This window comes from Heptranchias perlo, chromosome 35 (assembly GCF_035084215.1).
Source record: "Heptranchias perlo isolate sHepPer1 chromosome 35, sHepPer1.hap1, whole genome shotgun sequence".
NCBI classification, from domain to species: domain Eukaryota; kingdom Metazoa; phylum Chordata; class Chondrichthyes; order Hexanchiformes; family Hexanchidae; genus Heptranchias; species Heptranchias perlo.
In genome coordinates this window covers 13,648,085-13,668,917 of record NC_090359.1, presented here as the reverse complement: position 1 = coordinate 13,668,917, position 20,833 = coordinate 13,648,085, and the positions used below count along the sequence as shown (strand labels likewise).

The window sequence follows — 20,833 nt, the reverse complement described above, 5'->3', positions numbered from 1 at the left end:
TGTGCGAACATTCTCCCAGAGTGCAGCGCGGCCTGTCTCACAGATGGGGCCTTTTCTCTGCCGCTCTGCATTGTGGGAGATTCGGCCGCCATGACGGGCCCGGGTCACCGAGTTCATCCAATCACAGGTGAAGCTTCCCGGATTGGTGGAACCGACAGAGTGCAGGTGGTCTGTGGAGCGAGAGAATCTCTGAGAAGAGGGGCAGCCAATTGGGGAAATCACAGGAGGTGGTGACCGGTCATAAACCCAATCGGTGAATGACGGATTGAACCAAGGAAAGGAATGAAGAAACTCGACTGGGACCTGTGGGAACAGGCGGACTAATAAATTTAACCCGTGTCCAGTTCAGGTCACCACATTACAGGAAAGATGGGATTGGACCAGAGAGGGTCCAGAGGAGATTTACAAGGATGTTCCAGGACTGGAGAATTTTAGCTGTGAGGAAGGATTGGATCGGCTGGAGTTGTTTTCATTGAAACAGAGGAGGCTGAGGGGGGGATTTAATTGAGGTGTTTAAATTATTGAGGGACAGACGAACTGCATCACTTCCAAGACAGCAGCTCACCACCACCTTCTCAAGGGCAATTTCGGATGCGCAATAAATCCTGGCCTTGCCAGCAAAGCCCACATCCCATGAACAAATAAAAAAAGGATATTAAGGTCCTATTTCCCTTAGCAGAGAGGCCAATAACCAGGGGGCATATATTTCAAGTAATTGGTAGAAGGATTAGAAGGGATCTGTGGATAATTTTTTTCACCCAGAGGGTGGTGTGGGTATGGACCTTACTGGCTGAAAGGGTGGCAGAGGCAGAAACCCACATCGCGTTTTAAAAATACTTGGATGTGCACTTGAAGTGCCGTCACCTACAAGGCTGCGGACCAAGACCAACAGTGCGATTCGGCTGGAGAGCTCTTTTTCAGCTGGCACTGACACAATGGGCCGAATAGCCTCCTTCTGTGCTGTAAATTTCTATCATTCTATAACCCCTTGGGTCAAATGTGACATGGCAAAAGATACATGTTTATGGTTCAAAAAAAATCTTTAAGGAGAGGGAAGGGACAATGTAGAGTTCTGCCCGACAGTGTTATTGACAGAGACTCGATGAATTATTTTAAACGGGAGTATAGAAACATAGAAAATAGGAGCAAGAGTAGGCTATTCAGCCCTTCGGGCCTGCTCCACCATTCAAAATGATCATGGCTGATCTTCTAACTCAGTATCCTGTTCCCGCTTTTCCCCCTTACCCCTTTACCATTAATAAATATATCTACCTCCTTCTTGAATACATCTAATGACTTGGCCTCCACTGCGTTCTGTGGTAGAGAATTCCACAGGTTCACCACCCTCTGAGCGAAGAAATTTCTCCTCATCTCTGTTCTAAATGGCATACCCCGTATCCTGAGACTGTGACCCCTGGTTCTGGACTCCCCAGCCATCGGGAACATCCTCCCTGCATCTAGTCCTGCTGGAATTTTATATGTTTTGATGAGATCACCTCTCATTCTTCTAAACTCTACTGAATATAGACCTAGTCGACCCAATCTCTCCTCATACGTCAGTCCTGCCATCCCAGGAATCAGTCCGGTTAACCTTCATTGCACTCCTTCATGGCAAGGACATCCTTCCTCAGATAAGGAGTCCAAAGCTGCACACAATACTCCAGATGTTGTCTCACCAAGACCCGTATAACTGCAGTAAGACATCCCTGTTCCTATACTCAAATCCTCTTGCAATGAAGGCCAACATACCATTCGCCTTCCTAACTGTTTGCTGCACCTGAATGCTCGCTTTCAGCGACTGGCGGACAAGGACACCCAGGTCTCGTTGCACCTCCCCTTTTCCAAATCTATCTCCATTCAGATAATAATCTGCCTTTCTGTTTTTACAACCAAAGTGGATAACCTCACATTTATTCACGTTATATTGCATCTGCCAAGTTCTTGCCCACTCACACAACTTGTCTAAATCACATTGGAACCTCTTTCCATCCTCCTCACAGCTCACATTCCACCCCAGCTTTGTCTCGTGTCCAGGGACCTTGGAACAGAGGAACATTAAATTGGATGAGGAGCAAGAGGAAAGTCACCTGTTTCTGTACTGCAAGATCCTAAGCTTCATTGAGAATGAATTCTTTAAGCATTCCTACATCGTATTTTTTTGCAACATTGTAAACAAAATCCCAAAGTAGTTCTCCTGGTGTCCGGGCCAGTATATCTAGTTTGTAAAGTCTCCCTGAAATGTTTACATGTAAATCAGACAACAGTCAGAAGAGGGTAGGATGGACCGACACTACACTTGAATGTATTGTCATCTATTGGGTTTAAAGTTTCCGAACACTATTTATCAATAGTGTGAGGAAGCTCAGAGTGAAAGTGAGGAGGGGGCCGTCTGACTGCAGTTTCCACTGGAAGAAAAATCACCTTCAGTGTGCACAGTGAGCAGAAATGAATTGCTCTTGTTAAAAGTTCCCACTAACTCATTGTTATTCTACTTCAACAGAACAAGCCTGGATCTCCTGCTATGTTTAAACACTAAACTTCAGTGATTGGAGCTCAAGTAAAATATTACTATGATTTGATTTAAATGGAGAAGTGGTTTCCACCTGCCAAAGAATGTTGTCTGAAGCGAGGGTGTTTACTGCTAACAGCTCCCATCCTGTTTAATAGGCCCCCTGAATGTCTGATTTACCAAAAAGAAAAACCCAGCTCAGTGAAGTTAAACATTCTCTTATTAATCTGAAGAACATTTTATGAACAAATTTCAATATTTCAAAGTAAAGGGTGTCCCAGACATGGATTTGGCCCAATTCACTGTAAAGTTATAAAAACAGCCAGTTTAGCGACCAGGGGACATAACCTAAAAATTAGAATCAGGACTTTCAGGAGTGAAGTTAAGAGACACTTCTACACGCAAAGAGTGGGAGAAGTTAGGAACACTCTTCCACAAAGAGCAGTTGATGCTCGCTCAATTGTTAAATCTATTATCTCAGAATAAAATTTTGTTAACCAAAAGGTAAGTGATATGACTAAGGCAGGTATATGGAGTTATAGAGTTATACAGCACGGATAGAGGCCCTTCGGCCCATCATGTCCGCGCCGGCCATCAAGCCCAGTCTAATCTAATCCCATATTCCAGCATTTGGTCCGTAGCCTTGTATGCTATGGCATTTCAAGTGCTCATCCAAATGCTTCTTGAATGTTGTGAGGGTTCCTGCCTCCACAACCCTCTCAGGCAGTGAGTTCCAGACTCCAACCACCCTCTGGGTGAAAAAGTTCTTTCTCAAATCCCCTCGAAACCTCCCGCCTTTTACCTTGAATCTATGCCCCCTTGTTATAAAACCCTCAACGAAGGGAAAAATCTCCTTAGTATCCATCCTATCTATGCCCCTCATAATTTTGTACACCTCAATCATGTCCCCCCTCAGCCTCCTCTGCTCCAAGGAAAACAAACCCAATCTTCCCAGTCTCTCTTCATAGCTGTAGCGCTCCAGCCCTGGTAACATCCTGGTGAATCTCCTCTGCACCCTCTCCAAATCGATCACATCCTTCCTGTAGTGCGGCGACCAGAACTGCACATAGTACTCCAGCTGTGGCCTGACCAGTGTTTTATACAGCTCCATCATAACCTCCTTGCTCTTATATTCTATGTCTCGGCTAATAAAGGCAAGTATCCCATATGCCTTCTTTACCACCTTATCTACCTGTTCTGCCGCCTTCAGGGATCTGTGAACTTGCACACCAAGATCCCTCTGACCCTCTGTCTTGCCTAGGGTCTTCCCATTCATTGTGTATTTCCTTGCCTTGTTAGTCCCTCCAAAGTGCATCACCTCGCACTTTTCCGGGTTAAATTCCATTTGCCACTGTTCCGCCCATCTGACCAACCCATTGATATAGTCCTAAGACTGAGGCTATCCTCCTCGCTATTTACCACCCTACCAATTTTTGTATCATCAGCGAACTTACTGATCATACCTTTTACATTCATATCCATGTCGTTAATGTAGACCACAAACAGCAAGGGCCCCAGCACAGATCCCTGTGGTACCCCACTGGCCACAGGCTTCCAGTCACAAAAACAACCTTCGACCATCACCCTCTGCCTTCTGCCACTAAGCCAGTTTTGTATCCAAAGTGCCAAGGCACCCTGGATTCCATGGGCTCGTACCTTCTTGACCAGTCTCCTGTGCGGGACTTTATCGAAGGCCTTACTGAAATCCATGTATACCACATCCACTGCGTTACCCTCATCCACACGCCTAGTCACCCCCTCAAAAAATTCAATCAAATTAGTCAGACATGATCTTCCCTTGACAAAGCTATGTTGACTATCCCTGATTAATCCTTGCTTCTCCAAGTGGAGACTAATTTTGTCCTTCAGAATTTTTTCCAATAATTTTCCTACCACTGATGTTAGGCTCACTGGCCTGTAGTTCCCCGGTTTTTCCCTACTCCCCTTCTTGAATAATGGTACTACATTAGCGGTTCTCCAGTCCTCTGGCACATCCCCTGTGGCCAGAGAGGTTCTGAATATATGTGTTACAGCCCCCCCAATCTCCTCCTTTGCCTCACACAGTAGCCTGGGATACATTTCGTCCGGGCCTGGGGATTTATTCATTTTTAGGCCTGCTAAAACCGCCAATACCTCCTCCCGCTCGATGTTATGTCACAGATCAACCATGATCTCATTGAATGGTGGACCAGGCTCAAGGGGCGAAATGGCCTAATCCTGTTCCTGTGACCACCCCTCAAATACAGTGAACGATAAATAATGTAATCTGAAAATAGGACTAACTACATACAATAAAATCCTGAGGGCCTGTCGTGAGGGGAAGCTGAAGATATCGAAACTTCAGCCTGTGCTCACAAGAAGACAGGTGAAATTCACATCCAACAGAGTTAAAACACAACCGCTGGGCTCCCCATCCCTCACACTCTCACTGTGCCTGTACCCAATGGGCACAACATTGCCTCCCGTGTACATATTTACACTGAGCATTTGAAATCTACCCGGAGTCCCAGCCCCACTAAACAAGAATCTTTACACCAGGGGCAGAGATCTTCAATCTTGGAAGAGAGTTCCAAGGCCACTGACTTTCAATTGTATTGGTGTTTGGACAATTAGATCCGAACGGGAAAGTTTAACTGGAGTTTGGAGCCCGTGTGGGGATTCGAGTGATCAATGACTGCAGAGCACCAAGGGAATGATTGGGCAGTCAACCAGCCGGCACCAGTACCTCAGGCCAGTCCCACTGTCCCTTTAAAGTTCATTGACCTGCACAATGAGGGCCTGGCAAGCCTTCACCCATTGCTGCAGCCATCCCTGGACTGGGTCTGGATACACTATTACCAACCATTCTGCAACTACTTACATGGACCCATTAAAACCTATTTCACTAACAGGAGGAACTGTGGAGGAGTGCAGAGTGTTACGAACAGTATTGAGCACTCATTGCATGCTGATTGGAGCCAGATAATGAAAAATGAGCAACCAGCCATTAGAAGATACAAGTAGTCACTGATTTATTGGTCATTTGATAACTGGTTGAACTGGGTTTGCTTGTGTTTCCTGTACAGAAACAAGGCGATCAAAGAAGCAGAGATCAGAGATACAGCGGTCACAGTCAGGGCCAGGATCAGGACCACCTCAGACGCCACACCTAAAAAGGAACAAGAAACCAATGGTCAGTGAGGGAAGGAAATACTGAGGGGAAAATGGAAACTAGCAGTCGGCCAACTCACCACCCGGAGACCTCTCCTGCATCCTTTGCTCAACCTCATTAAGGGGCTCAGTTGCCACGTCTGTCACATAAGGATCCAGAATGACCAGGGGTCCAAGTGAGGCCTCACCCTCCCACTTCAATTCAGCATCACTCTCTGCAATATCAAACATTCCAGTTAGATAGGGTAAAGGGTGACCTCCAACAATCAAGAGGATCAATGTCCTACCAGGTCCAGATACAAGATCCCTCCTTCCTCTGGAATCAAGTCGGAATTCCCTCGTGGCACTGCAGTTACCCAGATGACAACAGGCACACACGTCATTGTTGGATTCTTCCAATGGGGTCCAGCTAAACCAGAGAATCTGTTTATCAACCAGGTTGTCCATCACCCTTTAATCAACACATCCCTGAGCGAGAGAGGGAACTTACATATTCTGGAAAGTACAAGCTTTGTTCATGGAATCTCTCCGATACACTGCAGCAACTTTCAGGTGACAGGTGATGAAAATCTGAGGGACACATTCAATACAAGTTGTTATTTGGTGACCTCCTCCCAACATGGGGAACCCAATGTTTGGCTTCCTCTTACCAAGGAACGGTCATCTCCAAAGAAGCGGAACGCATCCAGGTCAAACTGGAGTTTGTCCAGCTCACGTTCACCTCTTGGCAACACAAAGGTTGAAAAGGAGTCCTCAATTTTGCTGTCCAGGAGGCAACTGAAGAAAGATTAATAAAGGGACAAAGTGAATTTAGTGAACCCATTGAGACATAACCAGCTGGAGAAAGCAGAGAGCTCCTTACCCATGGGAGTCAATGATATTGTATCTTGGGGTGGAATCCTTGTCTGGGCTCAATGTAGCTGCACAGCTGTCAATGTAGAGCTTCAAGGGCATGTGGTTGGTCATTGAAACAGAGGCCTCAATGTGAATGAGGTCACCCAGGTAGTAGACAGTCGAGGTGCGCTCTGTAAGCCAGTCATCTGAAGTACAAGAGGACAAGGGTTGGAGACAGTGGGTGAAACTCCTAGTGGGAGACCACAGAAAAGCACTCCCCATCCACCCATCACATACCGTTCATAAGACGCAGTGAGAATGACAGAAGCCCTTCTCCAGACTTGGTCGAGCTGAATGGGATCCAGGTGGGCTTGATAGGGTCACTGCTCACATTGCCCTTCCTGGAAGGACAGGAGTGTAATTTCAGGACAACTTCAGAGAACTGCACCTGCTGTAGACCTTATTTGCCACAGAGTAAAGATTCTTACCTAAAATAATGGCACTCAATTGGAATGATGGCTCCATTCGTTCTCACAATGACAGATCCATGAGCATTTGGGGTGTGGTTCAGGTGGGTGGTGTAGACCAGGAAATCTCCAGCCATCTGAAAGACATCAGGTTAAGGAATGAAGAGCTGGTCTCATTGGACAAAAGCTATTTCTGGTCATTTTCCTGCCCTGTTAAGCAGCAGTTTGAGGGGTTTCAGCTGTTCCTCAATGACACATGATTGAAGCAGCTCCACCATTGGTTGAAGTTCCCTCGAGCAGCCTCTGTTACTCTGCTCAGTCCACTTTCTATTACAGGGGACTTCAGGCCTGCAGTCAGAAACCCTGAAATGATTGGCACTGCCAGATTTGATGAGCATTCTTTCCCATATAGAATAGAGCTTTTCACCTTAAGGGGCTTCAAGTTAACCCTGATATGGAGCACAAAACAACATCACTTTTAAATCTCATCTGTGTCCGTGGAATCAAGGGGATTGGCAGGAGTAATAACCAAAAGTGGAGTTCCCCTTTAATACATTGTATCCCAATTATTATTCCACTTGTTTCATTTTTCAAGAGAAGTCTCAACAGGAACTTGCACATTGAACATTCATTGACCACAAGTTGAGGCAACAGGCCTGAATATCCACGAGAAGGCACGGAAAAGATAAATCAATTGAGGCACAAAAGAACAGACTGGTTTGGAGGAATGTCGTTAAAGGTTCAAGGTCAACAGAACTGAATCTCAGAGTTAGAGAGTAGTAATGACCCATTTAAGAAAGATGCAGTCCCTCAGTGACAAGTTGAAGTTCTTTTTAAATATAAAGCTAAGATTAACAGGTCAATATAAAGTAGTAGTTTCACACAGGGTGATACTTCACAGTGGGCAAGAATTTATGCACAGATTTCATTCAGGGATCTCCTCAGTGGCTGGAGTTTCACCCGATGTTAATGAGTTCAGAGTGGGCAGTAATCTACACAGTGAAATTGGAGCAAGAGTTGAGGAATCACATTACCTGCAATCTGCTGCCACATTCATGGAGCCCATAGTCAAAGAGGACAGTGTGGTTCTGAGAGTGGATCCCAGTTGGCCGACAACCTGCTGTCCCCAGGGTCAGGTCAGCAGCTTTAATCAGGTGCCTGGTTCCAAATAAATCCATGTCTACCCTCACCAGCAGGTTCTGCTCTCCACACTGCACCATCACAGTCTGCAGTGGAGACAGACTTCTCCCCTCAGACACACTGAAATGGGAACCAAAGGGAGGCACAGGGAGAGAGACTCTCTGGGGCACAGGGGTGGGTTTTACTCTTCTCCATGGAAATCTCTGGCCTCTAAACTGTTCCCAAATATCAGAGCAACAAACCACTCCAACGAACACCAGCACCGAGAACAAACCTCTCACTACAAAATCCCCCATGATACCAAACAACTCAACTATTCCTTTACCCACCAACCAACACCTTTTATACACTGCAGTCACCTGACTCCAATTCAATGAGTCGCTGTTGTGATACGATTGGATGTCTTTCAGAAAAAAACTCAATATCTTTCTGATCCTGCTTTCATTCAATCACTTCCATTGTCCTATTTCATAAGTTTCTTTCGAAAAAAAAGAAAAAAAGAAAAGAAAAAAGACGGAGGGAGAGAGCGGTGCAACTGAGTGCAGAGATACAGAGAGACACCAGCAGAGGGAGGTAGAGAGCGGTGTAACTGAGTACAGAGATACAGAGAGACACCAGCAGAGGGAGGTAGGGAGCGGTGTAACTGTGTACAGAGAGGCACCAGCAGAGGGAGGTAGAGAGCGGTGTAACTGAGTACAGCGATACAGAGAGACACCAGCAGAGGGAGGTAGAGAGCGGTGTAACTGGGTACAGAGATGCAGAGAGACACCAGCAGAGGGAGGTCGGGAGCGGTGTAACTGGGTACAGAGATGCAGAGAGACACCAGCAGAGTGTCCAGGAAACCAACCTTTTATCTGAAGTCTGAGGCGAGATCTGAACTGCACAGTGTAGAGGAAGCATTACTGTGTATCTAACGCATGTTGTACCTGCCGTGTGAGTGTTTGATTTGACAGTGTAGAGGGAGCGACATCTGCATATAACCCGTGCTGTACCTTCCCTGGGAGTGTTTGATGTCACAGTGTGGAGGGAGCTTTGCTCCCCATCTGACCTGTAACTGCCCTTCTGCAACTGGAAATTTTCTCCTTCTTTACTCTTTGAAAACCCTTCACAATTTTGAACACCTCTATCAAATCTCCACTTTATGTTCTCTGTTCTAAGGAGAACAGCCCCAGTTTCTCCAGTCTCTCCACAGAACTGAAGTCCCTCATTCCTGGCACCATTCTAGTAAATCTCCTCTGCATCCTCTCTAAGGCCTTGACATCCTTCCTAATGTTTGGTGCCCAGAATTGAACACAATACTCCAGCTGAGGCCTAACCAGTGTTTTATCAAGATTTTGTATCAATTCCTTCCTTTCTATTCTGTGCCTCAATTAATAAAGCCAAGGGCCCCACTTGATTTTTTTAACAGCCTTCTCAATTTGTCCTGCCACCTTCAAAGATTTGTGTAACTACACCCCCAGGTCTCTCTATTCGTCCACTCCATTTAAAATTGTTCCATTTAGTTTACATTACATCTCCTCATTCTTCCTACCAAAATGTATCGCTTCACAATTCTCTGTATTAAATTTCATCTGCCATGTTTCTACCCATTTCACCAGTCTGTCCATGTCCTCCTGAAGTCTGTTACTATCCTCAACATTGTTTATTACATTTCTGAGTTTCCTGTCATCTGCAAACTTTGAAATTATACCCTGTACACCCAAGTCCCGGTCATTAATATATATCAAAAAGAGCAGTGGTCCTAATACCGAGCCCTGGGGGACACCACTGTATACTTGCCTCCAGTCTGAAAAACAACCGTTCACCACTACTCTCTGTTTACTGCTCCTTAGCCAATTTTGTATCCACGCTGCCATTGTCCCTTTAATCCCATGGGCTTCAATTTTGCTGACAAGTCTATTATGTGATACTTTATCCTCCCTTAATCTCTCCCTGCATAGAAACTCCCCGACCCATATTCATGGCCACCCCCTCGACCTTGCCATCTCACGTGGCCTCTCTACTCCCATCGTCTCAATCATGGATAAGGCCATCTCCGATCACTTCCTTGTAACCCTCTCCACCCATATGGAATCATAGAATCATAGCAAGGTTACAGCACGGAAGGAGGCCATTCGGCCCATCGAGTGATTACCGGCTCTATGGAAGATCAATCCATGCAGTCCCACTCCGCCAATGCACATCACAGAATGAACTCAGGAATCCCACCCCACTTTCTATGGGTCGGGGAGTTTCTATGCAGGGAGAGATTACGGGAGGATAAAGTATCACATAATAGACTTGTTAGCAAAACAGGCTGCGGTTATGGTGCAGACTGGGATCCAGGGCTGAGGCTGTGGTCATCAGTTAGTCTGGGAGTGGCACAATCTGGTTCATGACTCGCCGGGTGTGAGAGTAACACCAGGGAGTCAGGCTGGCGTTTAGAAGGGTGTGGGTTCCAGCTCCCAGTGTTTCCAGAATGTTCTGTGTGTGTTTCACTGAGACTCGGGCTTTACAGTAAATATTAAAAGGATTGTAGACAAATACTTGGCCATGAGCTGCTGAGTGACCTGTCGGGAGATTGTTGCTTGCTTCCCTTCAGCTTGTGGGACTGTGTTTTTGGTGCACTGTCCCTTTAAGAGCTGTGGTCTGCCTCATTTCTCAGTGTGATTGTGGGACTGACACAGAAGCGAGGGAGGAAGCAGCAGCCATAGCTCGGACTGCAGGCAAATTGGGAGGCTGGGATTAAAAGGCTGTTATTCCTACACCGGGAGTTGAACCCACGCCACCTGCAGGAAAACCAGGAATCCTAACCACCAGACCACATGGGAATGGAAGGAGGAATCAACAGGAAGGGCACTGAGACAACACCCAGAAGGTTAAGGGGCGATTTAATGTAGGTGTTCACAATTATGAAAGGTTTTGACAGACGAAATAAGGAGAAACTGTTTCCAGTGATGGGAGGGTTAATAACCAGAGGACACAGATTAAAAATAAATGGGAAAAAAAGCCACGGGCGGGAGGAATGAGGAGAGATTTTTTTACGCAGCGAGTTTTTATGATCGGGAATGCACTGCCTGAAAGGGAGGTGGAAGCAGGTTCAATGGTAACTTTCGAAAGGGAATTGGATAAATACTTGACCGGAAAAAATTCACAGGGCTGTGGGGAAAGAGCCGGGGAGTGGGACTAACCCACTTCCTTCTGTGTTCATCCCTGGGAAAAAACTCTCCCCTAAAGTCACTTACAACGGCACTTTCAAATTCCCAACTGTCCATTCTTTGGCCATTCATCGCCAGATCTGGCTGGACCACATAAAGCACTATCGGGTCCTGTCTCCTCTGACAAAACTGCTCACTATTCCAGGATCATCCTGGAATGTAAAGATAACCCCCGGATTCTCTTCACTACAAACCATCTTCTTAAACCCCTCTCCCATCCCCTCTCCACCCTCACCTCCAACAACAAGTGCGAGGAGCTCATGGACTTCTTTGTCACTAAGATTGAGACCATCCATTCAACTGCCTCTGCCGTTCCCTTCCCTTCCCCTAGCCCACCAAGTTTCTCTCCTATCTCCCCTCATGCCCTCTCTGAGCTCAACTTGACCATGAGACCCACCTCCTGCTCCCTCGACCCTATTCCCTCCAAACTTCTGAATACACAACCTCCTTTCCTGGCCCCATGTTTGCTGACATTGTTAACGGTCCCCTCTCCTCAGGTACTGCCCCCTCCTCATCAAATCTGCCGTCATCACCCTCCTTCTCAAAAGACCCACCCTTGACCCTCTGTCCTTTTAAAAGACCGCCCCATCTCCCACCTCCCTTTCCTCTCCAAAGTCCTTCAATGCCTCCTAAATCCGTGTCCATCTTTCCCACAACACCATGTTTGAATCCCTCCAATCAGGCTTCCACTCCTGCCACAGTACTGAAACGACCCTTGTCAAATTCACAAATTACATCCTCTGTGACTGTGTCGAGGGAGATTTCATCTTGATCGAACCCTTGATCGAACCAGATTCACTGAAATGTGAAGCATCTGTGGTGAATGTACGTTAAAAACCTGCGCCACTTCCTCGTTAGTATAGTGGTGAGTATCCCCGCCTGTCACGCGGGAGACCGGTGTTCAATTCCCCGACGAGGAGGTTATTGCTGCTTTCGAAGCTTCACTTTCATTTATCTGCAATTTTGAATGTTGAAAATACAATGAAAAACTGACTCGGCCTTTCCCACTTCTGCAATTTGATTTCACAGCGATTTTAAATATCTGCTCTCTGCCTCACGCTTCAGCTCGATGTGAGAACCACAATGATGGGCAAGAAATAACACGCAGAATCGCGCTGTCACCAGCCCGAAACAGATCATCCTGGAATGCAAAGATATCCCCGGTATCTCTTCTCGAGACAAAACGACTTATTGGACCCCCCCCCCTGCCTCCTCCACCCTCACCACAAAAATTGCGAGGAGCTCATGGACTATTCTGTCACTAAGATTGAGACCATCTGTTCAGCTTCCGCTCCAGTGGAAAACTCTCCAGTTTCTGGAGTCATACCGAGCACAAAAGTACCCGCGACATCGACCACCGAGAAGGAAAAGGGCAGCAGGTGCACGGGAACAACACCACCTGCACATCCCTTTCAATTCACACACCATCCTGACTTGGAAGTACATCGCCGCTGCGTCAAAATCCTGGAACTCCCCATCTAACAGCACTGTGGGTGAACCTTCACCACACAGACTGCAGCGGTTGAAGAAGGAGGCTCACCACCACCTTCTCAAGGGCAATTAGGGATGAGCAATACCTGCTGGCCTTGCCAGCAATGCCCACATCCCATGAAAGAATTTTAAAAATCGTCCAAATTACCTATGGTCTGTCTCTCCGTATGTCTAAGTTACTGTATGTTCATATGTATGTGTGTGTTTCTTTGTGTAGGTGTGTCTTTCTGTGTGTGTATGTATCTGTCTGTCGATGCATGCGTGTGTCTGTGTGTCTCACATTTTCCATGTTTTCCTGAATGCATCTGTTTCTCCTTCTTTCTCTCCCACTATCTCCCGCGCTCCCCACATAATTTTACTCTGGACATAATCGAACAAAGAGAAGATCTTCCGAGTCTGCTTTCTCATCTGCGCCTGTTCCGAGACCTGTCCCTCTCTGCATCTCCGTCTTTCAACAGTGGCCCATGGAAAATTAAACAAACTGTCAACAAATAGTAGTTCAAAAAGAGTCAGTAAAACATGAAGCATCTGTGGTGAATGTACGATCACAACCAGCATCAATTCCTCGTTAGTATAGTGGTGAGTATCCCCGCCTGTCACGCGGGCGACCGGGGTTCAATTCCCCAACGAGGAGGTTATTGCTGCTTTCGAAGCTTCACTTTAATTTATGTTGGATGTTGAAAATACAAAGAAAAACTAACTCGGCCTTTCCCACTTCCACAATTTGATTCCACAGTGATTTTAAAATCTGCTCTCTGCCTCACGCTTCAGCTCGATGTCAGAACCACAATGATCGACAAAAAATAAAATGCAGAATCGCACTGTGGACAGACCGGGTCTGAGTCACCAGCCCGAGACAGGGAGAGACCAATCGACAGAGAGAGAGAGAGACATTCAGAAAGAAAAAAGACGGAGATACAGAGAGAGACAGGTCTCGGAACAGGCGCAGATGAGAAAACCGACTCGGAAGATCTCACATACAGCAATGAAAAGGATGCATGTTTCAGTGAATCTATTTTAACGACTTCTTTGATGACAGTTTGTTTAACGTTCCACGCACCACTGTTGAAAGAAGACTTATTTTCTATCTCTTTGTTAGTCAAGGTCCAGAGAAAAATTATGTGGGGAACAGGGAAAAAGTGACAGAAAGAAAGAAAGAGAGAGACACTCAGAAACGGGTAGAAAAAGTGAGACACACGCAGACATATTCACACATACACAAACACACACATCCATAGCTACATACACACTCACACACAGACACACCGCATGTACACACAAACATACACCCTCCAATAACCTGAAAGTAACACAGGACGACTTGCCAAACAGCAGAAGCAGCATGCTGCAGACAGAGCTAAGCGATCCCACAACCAACGGATCTTCTGCAGTCCTGCCACACCCAGTTGTGAATGGTGGTGGTCAATTAAACAACGAACGGGAGGAGGCTCTGTGAACATCCCCATCCTCAATGATGGTAAAGCCCAGCACGTGAGTGCAAAAGACAAGGCTGAACTGTGAGCAACCATCTTCAGCCAGAAGTGCCGAGTGGATGATCCATCTCGGCCTCCTCCCGATATCCCCACCGTCACAGAAGCCAGTCTTAGATCGAGGTGAAGAGTGACGCGGAGAGCAGATTTTAAAACCGCTGGAACATCAGTTCATTTAAATTGAGGAAAGTGGGAATCTCCGAGTCAGTTTCACACTGCATTTTCCACATCCAATGTTGCAGATAAAAACTTTGACAGGCGGCGAAAATTTAACGTCCTCGTCGGGGAATTGGACCCCGGTCTCCGGCGTGACAGGGGAGGATACTCACCACTATACTAACGAGGAATTACTGCATTGATTCTACACTCACCCCAGATGGTGTTAAAAATGCTTCATGTGTCAGTGAATTTCTTCAACGATTTATTTGATGACAGTTTGTTTAATTTTCCACGGGCCACTGTTGAAAGAACCTTTTACATTTCCTTCTCTTTGTTAGACAACGAACAACTGACTCTGTCTTTCTTTCGTTCTTTCTCTCTATTATCGTGGTGAGCATTTATAAGACGCCAACTTTTAATTTTATGTCTTCGCCGAGCTTCTTCCTAAAAAAAACTACAGAGAAAAATAAACAGCTGATTGTCGCTTTCAGAATATTATTGAACAGAGACTGTTTGGAGACTGGATGCAGAGCGATTGTGATTTTAACTGACTCGTGGTTAAGGTGACAGATTAAAATTTCATTCATTTCCCTCGCACAGGTTCGAATCTGAGAGACTTCAGATCCCGTCATTTATCAACGTGTTCATCTCTGCGTTTCAAAATTCAACAGGTTTCTTGTGGAATTAATAATTCTGAAGTGAATTAAAATTCCACAGCATTGAACACCTCGAGTTTTATGCTCATTGATCTGTGAGATTTCACGAAATCTACGACAGAAATAGAACAAAAATCAGCCAAATTATCCATGTTCTGTCTCTCCATATTTCTGAGTCACTCCATGTGTATGCGTGTCTGTGTCCATCTGTCTGTGTATGTGCCTCATATTTTCTATGTTTTCTTGAGTCGGTCTTTCTCTGTCTCACTCTCTCCCGCACTCCCCACATCATGATCCAACATGAGACGGAAAGTGGTCGGTAATTCTTCTTTCAACAGTGGTCCGTGGAAAGTTAAACAAACTGTCATCAAAAGAATAGTTCAAACAGATTTACTGAAACGTGAAGCATCTGTGGTGAACGGACATCCCCTTCCGGCACCAGTTCCTCGTTAGTATCATGGTGAGTATCAGTGTCTATCACCCTGGAGACTGGGGTCAATTCCCCGACGGGAAGGTCTGCCTTTAGAAGCTTCACTTTCATTTATCAGCAATATTGGATGAAGAAAATACGGTGAAAAACGGACTCGGACTTTTTCACTTTCTCCGATTTAATTTCACTGATCTCCGAGCAGATTTTAAAATCCTCACCTCGATGACAGAACCACAATAATGAGGAAGAAATAAAACGCAGAATCGCGCTGTGAACAGACCCGGGCGAATTCACCAGCCCGAAACAGAGAGAGACAGAAAACTGCTCATTATTCCAGGATTATCCAGGAATCCAAAGATATCCCCGGTGTCTCTTCTCGACCACAAACCGACTTCTTGCACCACCTGCCTCCTCCACCCTCACCACTAAAATTGCGAGGAGCTCCTGGACTATTTTGTCACAAAGATTGAGACCATCCGTTCAGCTGCCGCTCCAGTGGAAAACTCTCCAGTGGCTGGAGTCAGACGGAGCACAAAAGAAGATGGTAGTGGTTGTTGGAGGCCAATCATCTCAGCCCCAGGACATTGCTGCAGGAGTTCCTCAGGGCAGTGTCTTTGGCCCAACCATCTTCAGCTGTTTCATCAATGACCTTTCCCCCATCATAAGGTCAGAAATGGGGATGTTTGCTGATGATTGCGCAGTGTTCAGTTCCATTCGCAAACCCACAGATAAGAAGCAGTCCGTGCCCACATGCAGCAAGACCTGGACAATATCCAGGCTTGGGCTCAGAAGTAGCAAGTAACATTCATGCCAGACAATTGCCAGGCAATGACAATCTCCAACAAGAGAGAGTCTGACCACCTCCCCTTGACATTCAACGGCACTACCATCGCCGAATCCCCCACCATCAACATCCTGGGTGTCGCCATTGACCAGAAACTTAACTGGACCAGCCATATAAATACTGTGGCTACACGATTAGGCCAGAAGCTGGGTATTCTGTGGTGAGTGACCCACCTCCGGACTCCCCAAAGCCTTTCCACCATCGACAAGGCACAAGTCAGGAGTGTGATGAAATACTCTCCACTTGCCTGGATGAGTGCAGCTCCAACAACACTCAAGAAGCTCGACACCATCCAGGACAAAGTCGCCCACTTGATTGGCACCCCATCCACCAACCTAAACATTCACTCCCTTCACCACCGGCGCACTGTGGCTGCAGTGTGTACCATCCACAGGATGCACTGCAGCAACTCGCCAAGGCTTCTTCGACAGCACCTCCCAAACCCACGACCTCTAACATATAGAAGGACAAGGGCAGCAGGCACATGGAATAACACCACCTGCACGTTCCCCTCCAAGTCACACACCATCCCAACTTGGAAATATATCACCGTTCCTTCATCGTCGCTGGGTCAAAATCCTGGAACTCCCTACCTAACAGCACTGTGGGAGAACCTTCACCACATGGACTGCAACGGTTCAAGAAGGCGGCTCACCACCACCTTCTCAAGGGCAATTCGGGATGGGCAATAAATGGTGGCCTCGCCAGCGACGCCCACATCCCATGAACGATTAAAAAAAGGCAATAATGGCGCGGCTGGGATACAAAGCCATGCTGGCAAAGCTCAATGGATTAGCAGTCCATCACCTCAACCACTCAGCCACCTGGTCGCAAGAACAGTGCAAAGAAAGCCCTTTTATTTGATTCTTTCAAGGCAAAAATCTTGGACTCAAAGGTCAGAGTCGGAAAGCCGCTTTTCAATCACCAGTTCCGAGATTCTGGACAACACCCTTGTGAAATGGTAGCGTGGCCGAGCGGTCTAAGGCGCTGGATTTAGGCTCCAGTCTCTGCGGGGGCGTGGGTTCGAATCCCACCGCTGCCATAATCTGAGCTGTTAATTATTTTAGCCTCATCACCAAAATCTTTCTTTTCTCAGCAGTGTCATGCGTGCCATTAATGTTGTTGGGGCACAACTGCCACACCTGATGTACATCGTCGTGATCGTTTTGAGGTTGACACTCTGCGTTGTGGTCGCAGTAACATCGGAGCGAATCCGAGTCTCCACAGAGTTTCATTTACCGATTTTTTCCTTTCCCACATGTGCTGAGAGGATGCAGCAAGAAATCAATCTTCAGAACATGAAAGGAAAATGTTTTGGTGAAACCTTTCAATTCCGTCAAATCCCACCTCTCTCACATGCCTGTACTTGATGTTCCACAGTTCAAACCCGCCTCTTCTCCCAGCTTTTTCTTCCTTCCACAGTCAAGAGGCCGCCTTTCCTTTCCTCCTTCCATTTCATGGACACTTTCCTGCTCCATTGCCGACTCTAACATTCACTTTCACGATCTCACTCCTTTAAGTTTGTTCTGCTCCGACCGCTGTTTCTATTGGGCACATGTCCCATTCACACCAATGTTCATTTGTGCCTTGAAATCAGTCGATACATTTCGATCTGCGTGACCGCTCGACATACAAACACGACGAAAGCAGGGTTGGTCTCTGGAAAGCCAGCCGCCCGATTGTTCACGAAATTTACTTGGGGAATCTTGTGATCCAGGGGATGGTAACTGAAGAACTGGTTTTTGTTTTGATGCTTGTTGGCTCTTTTCTCTCAGCAGTTGAGTTGCGTGAGTGACGGGCAGCGCTACAGAGCTGCGAATGGCGGTTGAAAGGTTCACATTTGGCAAGTTGGGGCGGTGCATTAAGATCGGAAGTGTTCCGCCTTGATCTTAATAGTTCTGTTGAAACATGCGATTGAATCGAGTAGAGGATAAATGTAAAGATCGCCTGTGGGGAAAAAGGAGCGATTACAGGCCATGAGCGGAAGGTCTTTCAAATTCTCGTGGTGCAGGACGCTGTGTGCGGAAACGGCAGATTTTAAAGCGCGTGTGTTGGAAAGTAAAGTGCGATCTTGTGTGTGAGAAGGGCACAAGAAAGTTGTGCTTGAAGCTGCGCCCTTGAGGCAAGTTGCAGGTTGTCAGGAAAACTGCTCCAGTGAAAGCTCAAAAATAAACCCAGAAACTGCTGGCAACACTCAGCAGGTCAGGTAGTATCTGTGGGGAGATACTCAAGTATTTATCCAATTCTCCTTTTAAAGTTACGATTGAATCGAGCTCCACCATCCTTTAAGGCAGTGCGTTCCAGATCATAAAAATTCGCTGTGTAAAAAAAAATCTCCTTATTTCCCTTCTGGTTCTTTTGCCAATTATCTTAAATCTGCGTCCGTTGGTTGCCGACCCTCCCGCCAGTGGGTGAAGTTTCTCCTTATTTGCTCGATCAAAACCCCTCTTAATTTTGAACACGTGGATTACTTCTACCCTTAACCTTCATTGCTCGAAGCAGAACAATCCCAGGTTCTCGAGTCTCTCCACACAACTAAACCCCATCCCTGGTATAATTCTGGGAAATCTCCTCTCCATCCTCTCCAAGACCTTGACCTCCTTAATAAATTATAGTGCCCAGAATTGGACACAATACTTCAGATGAGGCCTGAACAATGAGTTATAAACGTTTAACATAACTTCCTTGCTCTTGTGCTCTATTTCTCTATTATTAAGCCAAGGAACCGGATGCTGTTTTAACGGCTTCACCAACTTGTGCTGCCACAGTCAAAGATGTTGATGAAAACTGTCGAAACTTAACACTATACAAATGCATTAACACCCAAACAAGTAGTACAAGGAGAAACTTTATTGAACCCCAACTTGTAAACAAGTGGAAGTGCACCTCAAACAATGGTTGAGGGTGCAACTTCGCGGAGTCAATGAAACAGCTCATGTTTATACAATTCATTAGGCAACGCCCACCTGTTACAGAATATGGGCGTACACGTACATTCTTTATTGGCTCAGGTAGTTGGTCAATCAAGTGGTGAGCCAGCCCCCGAACATTCACAGCCATCACGTCGGCCTGAGCAGATGTCAGCTATTTTCTTTCTCTCTGCATTCCTGTTCCTTGTTATCAGTAAGGCTGGAGCCAGTCTCAAGGCATCATGGCCATTCATCAACTCTATTATTATTCTATTCTGTCCTTATCTTAAGGAAGGCCAGGCTGTGCTAGGCTTAATTATCAACATACCATGGCTCAAACGCAATCACACAATTGTGCTTACTTTGTGTTTGTGGCTAATCCTATCATGTGAGTTAATAAAGAGTTAATATGGTCAAGTATCCCGTCATGCACTTCCACAAAATCACCAGTAACACATTGGGTGAGAAAGAATAACACAGCACAGGCCGGGATAGCGGAGAGAGACAGAGACACGTGTTGTGATCTGTAACTTTTTATAAACACTTCAGTTTATTTCACTCCGTGTGCAACACCGTGCGATCTCCCCTGGTGTGTCAGGTTTCAGTGTTTATACAGAGTGTAATGTATTGAATTGTCTCTTGGATCACACGGGGTGGTAGACGGGGGTCTGTGTGCGGAGGGTTCGGGGGGTGAGCTCTGATTCCCGCCCTCTTCTGGATTGAAAGGAGAAAAGAATGAATGAGAGAGAGAAGCGATGTGGGAGAAGGGATGATGGAAGAATTTGACTGTGAATTAATTAAAGTGGCCAAAAATAAGATAATATTAAGATATCATCAGCAGAACATTAATACAAGCTGTAAAACAAAAGCAAAATACTGCAGATGCTGGAAATCTGAAATAAAAACAGAAAATGCTGGAAATACTCAGCAGGTCAGGCAGCATCTGTGGAGAGAGTTCTGATGAAATGTCATCGGCCTGAAAGGTTGTTTCTCTCTCCACTGATGCTGCCTGACCTGCTGAGTGTTTCCCGCATTTTCTGTTTTTATTATTAATATAACCTGAGCTCTCTCGAGCGTTTGTTGGTCGATTCACTGATAAAGCTGGGAATTGAGGGGAAGCTGGTTCATGGCGAACCCCAGCTCTGAATCCACCCGGCAGAGAGTTCAAGGAATGTTTAATATAAATGAGATTCACCGACAGTCTCAGAAAATCTCTCCTTGATGGTCGGTCTCATTCTCCCGAAGTGAGGAATGAGCGGGAGGGGCAATTCCACCCGGGGTTATATTTTATTCCAAGAGAATGACCCAAAGTGCAGTTTACAGTGGGGCTGAAACAACTCAATTGGGCGAGCGTTCAACAGATTGTAAAGGGCCCTGGTTCGATCCCGGGTTTCAGCAGTTTTGGGTTATTTTGTTTCTTCTTCTTTGGGCCGATTCTCGAACATTTATTTGCACTGACATTTTTACCCGACACTGAACGGTTGGGGATGGAATAGAGAGACATCAAGGATGTCTGTATTTAGCTTTTTTTTCTCAATTTCCTTCTGCCTTTCTCTC

The 20,833-nt window shown here is 46.2% G+C and overlaps 1 protein-coding gene and 1 non-coding gene across 2 annotated transcripts; one reads left to right on the top strand and one right to left on the bottom strand.

Moving 5' to 3' along the window:
- Positions 1-4,860: 4,860 nt before the first annotated feature.
- Positions 4,861-17,602, bottom strand: LOC137302249 (zona pellucida sperm-binding protein 3-like). The gene is made up of 9 exons (XM_067971900.1): positions 17,510-17,602; positions 6,982-7,097; positions 6,791-6,894; positions 6,522-6,699; positions 6,310-6,436; positions 6,150-6,229; positions 5,947-6,068; positions 5,740-5,874; positions 4,861-5,657 (listed from the first exon to the last, which is right to left on the bottom strand). The coding sequence occupies exons 1-9, from the start codon at positions 17,600-17,602 to the stop codon at positions 5,521-5,523; spliced, it is 1,092 nt and encodes a 363-aa protein (XP_067828001.1). The 3' UTR covers positions 4,861-5,520.
- trnal-uag (transfer RNA leucine (anticodon UAG)) lies at positions 17,328-17,409 on the top strand. The gene has a single exon. It is a non-coding gene; the product is annotated as a tRNA-Leu (tRNA).
- Positions 17,603-20,833: the final 3,231 nt, after the last annotated feature.

Bases quoted from the DNA above. Each gene is read 5' to 3' on its own strand.
- LOC137302249 (XM_067971900.1), bottom strand. From the start codon at position 17,602: ATGAAACTCTGTGGAGACTCGGATTCGCTCCGATGTTACTGCGACCAC. The intron at 6,895-6,981 runs GTAAGAATCTTT...CTGTCCTTCCAG, and splicing joins ATTGAGTGCCATTATTTTAG to GAAGGGCAATGTGAGCAGTG. The intron at 6,437-6,521 runs GTAAGGAGCTCT...ATCTTTCTTCAG, and splicing joins AATATCATTGACTCCCATGG to TTGCCTCCTGGACAGCAAAA.